General features: G+C 37.4%; 2 protein-coding genes across 2 annotated transcripts; one reads left to right on the top strand and one right to left on the bottom strand.

Moving 5' to 3' along the window:
- The first annotated feature begins 1,933 nt into the window (after positions 1–1,933).
- On the top strand, positions 1,934–3,743 carry LOC131773781 (transmembrane emp24 domain-containing protein 7-like). The gene has a single exon (XM_059089735.2). It carries the CDS (start codon positions 2,252–2,254, stop codon positions 2,867–2,869), a length of 618 nt encoding a protein of 205 aa, XP_058945718.1. The 5' UTR covers positions 1,934–2,251; the 3' UTR covers positions 2,870–3,743.
- A 796-nt stretch (positions 3,744–4,539) lies between these two features.
- On the bottom strand, positions 4,540–8,852 carry LOC131773782 (myotrophin). The gene is made up of 5 exons (XM_059089736.2): positions 8,531–8,852; positions 8,063–8,176; positions 6,412–6,495; positions 5,418–5,517; positions 4,540–5,207 (listed from the first exon to the last, which is right to left on the bottom strand). Exons 1-4 carry the CDS (start codon positions 8,597–8,599, stop codon positions 5,425–5,427), a joined length of 360 nt encoding a protein of 119 aa, XP_058945719.1. The 5' UTR covers positions 8,600–8,852; the 3' UTR covers positions 4,540–5,207; positions 5,418–5,424.
- Between the last annotated feature and the right edge of the window lie 1,050 nt (positions 8,853–9,902).

Genomic DNA, 9,902 nt, shown 5'->3' with positions numbered 1-9,902 from the left:
TTTCTTTCCGCCGATATCTCCATATATTTTGTTTGTTCTTTAAATTAGTACTTATTATATTTTCACATATGCTCCCCTGTCTCGCTACTCAACGCACTACCCTTTGTCTCTGAATAGAAGGCTTCATACTTGACCAAATTTTTAACTTCATATCTGGTTAAAACCTTCTCGTTAGAAGAGATAGAAACGGATGTAGGCAAGAGTAAAACAGAAATTACTGAAAAAGTGCGTCTAAAAAATGTGAAGATTTATAACTATCATAGGTACACTTTGCATCGGACAGCTTACAGACACCTTAAAATAATGATGAATACCAAAGAAGTAACAGGGGAAATGAGTTCTTTTGATTTGATTACTTTCGTAAAGCACTAATATATTACAGGAACACGAAGCAAGCTAAATTAACGGAAATGAAGATGGTATTGCAAGATGCGAGTAATTGTTGAAATCAGAGGATGAAATGTGACCATCCAGTCACATTCATAAATTCATTCTTTGATTCACATATTCATTCATTCGTTCATTTATTTATTCTTTCGCTCCTTCTTTCTTCAGTTCGGTCCATCCGTCCGGTCGTTCCTTCCCTCATTCAGACCAGAAAAGATGGAAAAAACCCAGTGTCGAAATGTAAATTTGATGAAATTTTTTCTCTTTTTTGCGTTAAGCAATTGAAAAAGAGTAGGTTAAGATAAAGACAGATTATAGCTACTATGAAAGGTAAAACAGCAACAACGACACAGGCGAAACCTTACTTGAGTCGTTGAGCGAGTATGACCTTGTCAACAAGATTGATACGGCAACCAAGATGTTCATCTCCGCCAAGATATTGTTATAGTCATTTCTATCTTCTCGATGAGTTATAATTTATATTATATACGTCAGTGAAGTATACGACGATCTCCTCCCTGAAAGGAGGTCGATAACGTGCAATAGACTAGTATTCCATACAGGGGACGTATAAATACACCCATAAGCTGCACACTACAGTGGTTGAGCTTTTTCCTCGATTGTCAAACGTTATCGGTGACGAGCCTCATCACGAGATTGAATCGCTTGAACACGGCAACTCTATGAAAATAGTCAGTTATTCGCGTAAGGGTTTCTGTCTGTCTAACCATAACTACACATGAGGATAAAATGAAGGTCTTAGTGGGGTTAACCACTGGCCGTACCACAGCCAAAACAATAAACCGTTAAGCGCAACAATTGACAAATTTTAACCGTTAGTCGTGAAGAAAGGTAACCATAAAAAATTGCGGGTGACAGCAATGGGAACATGTTATTCGTTAGCCTTAAATTGGCCAAAATTTTACCGTTTAGCTGTAAAAGCCGTCAGTATGATGAGACCCTCTAATATGCACACGTTAAGCCTTTATCACTCAAGCTTCTTCAATGAATGAGCTGAATTATTTTTTTTTTCTTATGTGCATTGTCATTTTGAGGTAAAATGGCTATTTTGAGTGGTTAAGTTGCTCGTATTTAGCGGCTTCGCTTAAAATTTATCTATCTTTCCTTTTAAATAGAAATAAACCTCGTAAATCTTAGTTACACCATGACATCAATTAAAATTTTATAAGGGTCGCAATGGTGCGATGGCTCTTACGGCCAGCGGTTTTAAATTAAACCCTTTTTGTGGCGTACGGTTTTTTTCCCCGTTGTAATGAAAGAAATATTTTTTGGTTAACTTCTTTCACGACTAGCGGTTAACATCTGTTAATTTTTACGCCTAACGATTAATTCTTTTTTGTCGCTTTATCATTGAAACCCTCTTCTATAGACTACCTAGAGGGGTCGCATTCTGCTTCGCTTTACGTTTAATAATCAATTGAAATTCTAGAAAATTTCTTTTGCTTTTTCCTGTCAGCTGGGATCGGTAGACATTTTCACTTGCAATGGATTGAGGAATTAAACTGTAATAAGAGAACATAGTCCGCTTTTTGCCTGAAAGTTTTTCGTATTAGGTTCAATATTTAGAGAAGAAACGGCGGTAACGAGGAAACTGAACAATTCAAGGTCGAGAAGGTGCCAATCGCGCGTGCGTTCATAAATCGCCACGTGGCCTTGTCCTTTCGAATGCAAATTTCCTTTAAACAAAACTTACTTTGAATATTACTCCAACCAGACATGGAGGAAATCGTTTGACACCCTCAGAACCTTTACATAGCGTGAGGCTCGCTCGTTTTGCTCCAGTACACGACTCGACAAATTTGGCCCTATTTCTGCCCCTTGAAGCGTGAACAACGACGCTAAGATGCGCCTTTTGACCGTAATTTTTGCGCTGTGTTTACACTTGATACCTGCAAATAGCCGCCATCTGCAATTTCAACTTAGCGGCTTCGAATGCTTCTACGAGGACCTGGTGGAAAACACGGAATGCTCGCTGGAATATGCACCTATCACCGGCGCCGATCCTCGCATAGACGTGTACATCGAAGGACCCGACAGCGACGTTATTTACAAAGAAGAAAAGAAGGACTATGATCTCCACAAATTTAACGCTACCATGAACGGAACGTACGCAATCTGCTTCAGTAACGTTTTTGACTTCTCTATTGGCGAAAATCTTGTTTACTTCGATCTAGTCAAAGGGAATGAAGACGAATTGGGCTATGATGGAGTCAGCGGAACACAAACAGCCTTGACTCTCTTCGAGAAGTCTTTCCTAAATATTCACGAAAATATGAACTTGATCGAGAGATATCAAAACTATTACAGGTTACGAGAAGCAAACACCCGAATGGCCGCCGAATATTTAAAGCAAAGAGTTCAGTGGTGGTCAGTAGGACAATCATTTGTCATTGTTTCGGTTGGTATTGCTCAAGTTTACGTACTACGTAGATTTTTTACTGTTTCAAAAGAGGATCTCTGAACAACAACAAAAAATTATCCGCTCTTGTATTTGCATCATTGACAGATGTTCTTTGTGTGCGTCGTTTGATTATTTCGCTCATCTCCAGCTGACTTCACTCCAGCTGACCTTAAACACTTCACACATTTAAAATATAAAATCAATAAAACATTTTAAAAAATTGGACTCTCTTACTCAGCAATCGTATCGATAGAGTATTTGTATGGTTATATGTTTACATTGATTATTCGTAAGATGTAAAATCACCATGGCTAACTGGTTAATGATGTAGCACTTTAAGTTGAGACTAATTTAACTTGATATCAAACCTATATACGGGAAAATTCCTATTAATCCAAAATAATTTTAATTTGTTTCCTGTTGTAGCTGTATTGTTTTTGTTCATTGTTAACTTCATGATGAAGAGGTATTAGTGATATCGATGTAAATTCAGTAAAGTGACAGGGGGGGTTTCTTTTTTTTGGCGTGCGATGGTACAGTTTGAAGTTTGACGGGAAGACGAGCCAGGTAATGGTTCTTAAAAAAGTGATGATTTTGGAGTCAGCTCTGAGAGAATCATTTTTGATAATATTAAGGAATTTTATGGTCAGTGTTTTAAATTGTCATTCAGTAACAACATAATGGAGACCATTGAATGAGATAAGGATGAGGATCCACAGACAAATTGACCTTCTTACGTAGGGAAGAAAATGTGTTTTGTTTGTTGTCACGTGCATCACGCTTTTGAACACACCACTTACTATACGCTGACGATGAGTTTAACTGCAACTGATGCTTGTCAGATTAAGTTTAGTAGCTTAAAAGTGAAGATATTAGAGTTCTTAGGCAGTTCGGGAGGTCATTGACAGTCAAAAAACCTTAAAATCTTGAAAAATGTCTCAATTAGTCGTCTTCTAGCATATTCTCTGGCCTGTTGTAAAATAGGTAGTCACAGTAATAACGATCAGCCTGAGAATGCACTTCTTTTCGGCTTGGTAGGATAAAGCGATTTTAAGTATCTAAACTTTGCTTTGGAGGAAGGCGGCTTATATGACTAAGATGCCTAAGTGGGCAGAATGGCGAAGTAAGTAGAGGGAAAGTCATGTAAACCTGCAATGATTTAATTTCGTTTTGTTTTCTCGCCCAAATCACTCGACAGGGAAGCGTTGATCCTTCTATGCAGCAGGAATGAAAGCTGATGCAAGGAGAACTATGCACCAGCAATGAAAACTTTTCAAGGAAAACTAGCTAAAGTGCGATTTCCTTTAGAGAAAATCTCTCCAAGTACCAAAGAGAAGTCAACTTCTCTCGAAATTTTTTCTCAGTTTTATTTCTTGAAAAGTCCCCTTGCTCGAAATCTGAATCAAAAGTTATTTGGAGAGGGACACTCAAGGAAAAGGATCAATTAATTACTCAAGCAACCACTCCTGCCACAAGAAGAGTAGCTCAATATATTTTTGCTCCCACTGAATTACCGAGACCTTCACAGCGTCGTCGAATTAAAAAACGCGGAAACAATTAGGCGTGAGAGACCTCAATTTTCACGAAGATCGACTCAAAGCAAGCCGATCTTACATCAGATAAGTGCCGGGCACAAAATCAGTTCTTTCTTTGCTACAAATCATGCTGTGCTAATTTCCGAAGGATCACGCTAACAAAGGAAGTAATACAAAGTATCATAAGAGAGCAGAATAAATTACGCCGTTTTATTTCAAGCCAATTAAAGTATGACGTCTTGATTCCTGGTTTATGTGTATATGTGAAATCAATATCGTGATTGAAACTGTGTCTTTTATGCTATCTTAACTCGAAATGTAATCAATTATTTCCGGTTACAGAGCCAACATCAAGCCTTTCGTGAACCCAGAACAATGATCAATCCAGCACACAACAACACAAATTTTGCTACATGTTAAATTCAAGAAATAATCATAATTTTACCTATTTAGAAGAGCTCAGTTTCCTTAAATATACTAAACATGTGACAGTGTTTTTTTTTACCATTTTTCTTCTTTCGACTGAGCTCAACATTGTTTGCAACATCACTGACAAGTAAGATGAAAGAGAAAAAAGTCGCAACTATTTGGAAAATAGCTTACAAGCTTTTTCTAGTAAACCAGCCGTAGCATTACAAGTAGTCCCATTTCTTTTACAGCGCGCAATTTATGAATGATGTCATGTTATGGTAAGTTGCCATTACTCAAAGCGTTTATTTTCCCATTCGCAGACGGTATAAATGCACCAAACAGAACTATTCAGCCTACTCAGACATGGTCAATTCCTTTGTTATTTCTCAAACATCGCTTATGTATTTTTATTTCATACTATGTTCAACCCTTCAGCCTGGCTGCGTCTTTTCCTGAAGGTAAGATTAAGAAGAAATTACAAAATGAAAAAAAAAAGGAATAAAAAAGAAAAAAAAGTATCGAGGAGTTTGCTATAAATACCCATTTCACCCCTTAAATATCGAGCTCTGTCTTTTCAATAACCATACAGGAGGGTATTTTGAATGATTGCCATGTAGTACATGTGAATGATCAAACTGCATCCACATTAGTAATCAACTTACCAAAAGTTTAAGCATTCTTCAACATGGTTTTTATCTTCTCGTCTTTTGCAGTGTCCATCAATTTTTTCCCATCTGGGTCTTCTCCATCGGGATCTGCACCCTGAAAATTTCAAAGTAGGAAGTCAACTTTTGGAATGGATATTCAGTGGAACAAAGTGCGCTATGGATTACCACAATTTCAGTGAAATTGAGTTAAATTTTTGAACCAAAGATACTTAGAGCACCAGCGTCAAGCGTTATTAAATGTACAAAGACCGCTAGACGGTAAGACAGTTTCTGACTGCGGACTCTCGTTTACCCTAAGAAAGTGACCAATTACAATGTTAGCTCTTCATACAAATAGTAAAGGTTATTCATCTAAAATGGGTCTTTTTCGTATTAGGTAATTAAAACCATTCCGGTTTTAACAAATGGTTGCTGAATTAAAGTTACGGACGATTATTTCTTCCCTGCTAACACTGGAAAAGGTCGGTGAGTTCCTTAAATAGAATTTAAGTTGAATTAAAAAAAAAAAGAAAAAAGCCAGATATCTAACCAGAAATTGTTAATCTCTAAAATATAGCCAAATGGCGATGCTTTTGACAAGCCCTGCTTAGCATGAGCTAATTAGATGAGCTAATGTAGCTCAGCAATCACAGGCCCTAATGTGCTCAATCAGGTGGCTCAGCAAACGTTCTTCCTTGTGAATCTTGATTCAAAGTACATTATACCCCCTCCACTGCGCACCTACATGTTATTGGATGAAAACATACGAAAACAGTTTCCAGTGAGAAAAACGCCAAATGTCTTTTGAAAAGACACTTTAAAATCGTAATGAATCCAAACACGGAACATATCCTTTTTGATCCTTCATAATTGCCAGAAATTCAGCATCCCCATTCAGTCCTATCGATTTGTCACTCCGGACAATGTGACAACATTTTCCAGGGAAGTTGGCTAAGATTTAAACAAAACAGTGAGAGGATTCTCTCTTTCAGCTACGCTTTCTCATTACCATTTGCAGCAAATACTCCACTAGATTGCTGTTCTCATTCATAACTGCGTAGTACAATGGAGAACACTCATCCTCGTCAGCTAACTGGGGAAGAAAAAAATCTAAATATTTTTAGCAAGATGTGTATTGCATATATAAGGATATAAAGCTGTTAGTACAAATGTTTAAAGCCCTTATTAAGTTACTTATTTCTCCACTCATGCACATACATTTGACTGAATCTAATATAAATAGGAAAGGAAACTAAGTCTTTTCCACCTCAATACCCCAAAACTAATCTGAGATGTAGTAGATCCATGCGAGGAGAAGAGAGCAAAGAACTGATGCCGTCATAGTATTCATATTTTCGACTTTACAAATTTTAATCCGTTGAAAAAAATCTTATTTGCGGAATCTTTCTTGCAGAAGCACATTCCAACATTTGGAATTTTCTTCATGTTTGAAATTCAAGGTACGAAATTCATCCATGTATTCTCCAATGCACACTCAGGAAATCGCCCCTGCTTATATTAAGGTGTAAATTGTAAGAGGCCGAATGTAGGGGGAACTAATTCGTTATTTAAGTTTTTTCCGTTATTAAATTTTTCGTTTCCTTAAGATAATCTAATATACTTCTGCGGGCATGTTACACTTCCCATAAATCTCCCATTTCATTTGCTATGATCTTTATTCTCTCCGTATCCTCTAAACATTACTCGTTACTTGAACTTCACGTTTTCATTTCATTATGATTTCCGTGTCTCGGACAGTAAATTATCAACAGCGTACTCCGACTGGATAAAGCTTTGAACCTGAAATTTCCTCGAAGCACGTCTATTTCCATTTGACAAAAAGCTAACTCCACGCTCTTGCGTGAGGAAACTTTAAAAGATTTCAGTCACGTACATTTTGAAGTAAAGTAACTTGGTTCGTGTGAAATTTTCCGGTGTTCGTGATGTTATGTAAAAGATCAATAGTTTCACGCCTTTCTAGAAATTAGGGTGCAACGCAGGAATGTGGCTACATATTGGAATTATACATCTAGTAAGACTTAAGGTTAAAGTTATTCATAAAAAATATTATTTATCCATCATTGACTCTTCACTGCTAAGAAAGGTTGCCTCTGGATTAAATATGTCAATAAACAGGGAGCTTCACTTGAACTATAATATGACGTCACTCAATGAAAGAACGTATTTTAGTCCACACACACGATGACATTGACTTTATCTCCGGCATTAGGCGATCGTTTAAATCAATCACTGATATGAACCATTTTTGTTTTTCCTTTTTCAGTTGATTTAGTTGGTCACCCTAATAGATTTGTATTCAAATTGAAACAATGGGGTTTCATTTCAAAGGTCGAAAGGTCTTTCGTTGAATAAAATGAAAATTATTGAAGGACTTTAAGCTGTCAAATTCGTGGTTGTGGCACCCTTGAAGATCAATAACAGTGTTGTTTTTGTCGTCTCTGGGATGTTTTCATTCAATCCAGGTATTACTATGATTTTGAAGAAGGGCGACTCGTTAAGTTATCATTACTGAGTCAGTTCATTCATTAGTTCAATTGGCAAAAAGACCGCGTCATGGTAGACAGCACCTGAAGAGGTTGCCATTATTTTAAAATCAGTCTCTTTGAAGCTTCGTAAATGAGCTCGAGTAAATAACTTACGTTGACATCCGCTCCTTTCGATACAAGATACTTTATAACGTCCAGCTTTTGAGCTTGTACGGCAATGTGAAGCGGACTGCGTCCATGTTGAATTGGCGTGTTTACCTGACTTCCCTGAAAGAAGAAAGAGGCAAGACTGACTATCATGGCCAGCAATAAGATATTCTTAATCCTGTAGGTGGGTGATTATGGATTGACAACGATGCCTTCGATGCATTCTAATACGGTGGACATACCAATTGCTTGGTGAAAAGTTATCAAAAAGATTAAGTTAACTAGGATATCACATTTAGCACAATTTGTTCACAGCAAGACGTACACTGTTCCAAAACACTCAAATCTTCAGATTATAGACAGTTACAGCTTTTATCTCTGTTATTTCGGCTCTTCAAATCGTGTTTCACAGATAAGGTGTCAAACCTCAGAATGAAACAGAAAATCCAAAACGAAACAAATCATTTTACTCACGGGTCGAGAGAATTTCTCCTTCACGACTTCTAAATTGCCTGATCTTAGCGCTGTGACTAAGATGCTCATGTCTGCTCCTTCAAAATGATTTACTCTTCAAGAATATCACTCGTGGTCAAATCCAAACAACAAGTCGTCAACTGCTTAAACACTGCTCCTTATATATGCATGTCTAGCTCACGCTATGTCACGTGTGCCATTTTGGTACAGCGCGTTTGCGATCATGGATATTTTCAAAAAGCAAACCAAAAACAAGAAATTATTAATGATGATAAAAAGTAGGACATTGTTTGTCATTACGTGTATTCCTTCCGATTTGAAAATTACTACTAGCCGACTTCATTTACACAATTCGCCCCACGCAATAAAGGGCGGAGGGGAAGGGGGGAGGAGACAGTACGTGCAGGCTACTATCGAAACCCAGCCGACTGGGACTAACGTATGAAAGTAAACCTGATAAAGGAGAAAATTCTTTCACCGTAAACCGGATTGGCGAGAATTCCTGAAAGTGCAATAATCGTGGGTTAGCTTACCTCACTCTGAACCCTTGATAAGATAAATCTTCTTAGTTGAAACAATGAACTCCGCGATCTGATAATAGACTTATCAACAGTAAGAAAAGGAAATTCGCACGGAATCATCCCATTTCAGTTAAAAAAATAAACGTTACAAATTAAAAACGTGATTTTATTCTTATAATGTCAAGATTTTTCGCATTTGTCGAAGGCCTGACTTGTAAGCCCTCAACTTGGTCCAATTGTTTAAGTTCCTCTTTTGAAATGCCTCTCAGTCTTTCTATCTCAGTTGTGGCACGGATAACCTACAGTCTAGTCGTTATACGGTTTCTGTATTTTTAAACACATTTTTTTTATCCAGAACATGAAATTATCGCTGTCAGAAATGTCTCGCTGATCGTTCAATTTCAAAAGGCATCTTCTTACAATTCTCAAAAAAAAATCGTGAGCACACGTCTGTGAGCTTGGCTTCTTCGCTTCTCTTTACTGATTTTCCATCTTACACATGAATCACTATGGTGCTCTTTTTCCAAACCCCACTCCGAATCATCTAAGTACCAATTATTCTCACCGAGAAATCAAACGAAAAGAAAGATGGCTCGGTATTCGGTTAGCATTGACAGGAACCGTGACCCGTCGATTTGCATATGTAATGAAATAGGCCCGAGGGCACTTAAGGATTGATTTCACTTGTATTTTCAAAGTTTTCCGATAAGAGGCCCGAGTTGACAACGTTACACGGCTTCACTTAGTTAAATTGAAATCAATAAATCAAAGGCTCAATCAGCATCGAGTAATCATGCCCTCTTGATTACCAATTAAGAAAAAATGCCCTCTGCTTCAGTTAATCAGCATTC

The sequence above is a fragment of the Pocillopora verrucosa genome, chromosome 13 (assembly GCF_036669915.1).
Source record: "Pocillopora verrucosa isolate sample1 chromosome 13, ASM3666991v2, whole genome shotgun sequence".
Taxonomy (NCBI): domain Eukaryota; kingdom Metazoa; phylum Cnidaria; class Anthozoa; order Scleractinia; family Pocilloporidae; genus Pocillopora; species Pocillopora verrucosa.
This window is presented reverse-complemented; position numbering and strand designations above follow the sequence as displayed.

What these genes read in the sequence shown, in the direction of transcription:
- LOC131773782 (XM_059089736.2), bottom strand. Translation starts at nt 8,599, where the DNA reads ATGAGCATCTTAGTCACAGCGCTAAGATCAGGCAATTTAGAAGTCGTG. An exon ending in AGGAGAAATTCTCTCGACCC is followed by an intron (nt 8,177 to 8,530) that starts GTGAGTAAAATG and finishes TTCTTCTTTCAG; the next exon opens with GGAAGTCAGGTAAACACGCC. An exon ending in TGGAGTATTTGCTGCAAATG is followed by an intron (nt 5,518 to 6,411) that starts GTAATGAGAAAG and finishes TGAAATTTTCAG; the next exon opens with GGTGCAGATCCCGATGGAGA.
- LOC131773781 (XM_059089735.2), top strand. Translation starts at nt 2,252, where the DNA reads ATGCGCCTTTTGACCGTAATTTTTGCGCTGTGTTTACACTTGATACCT.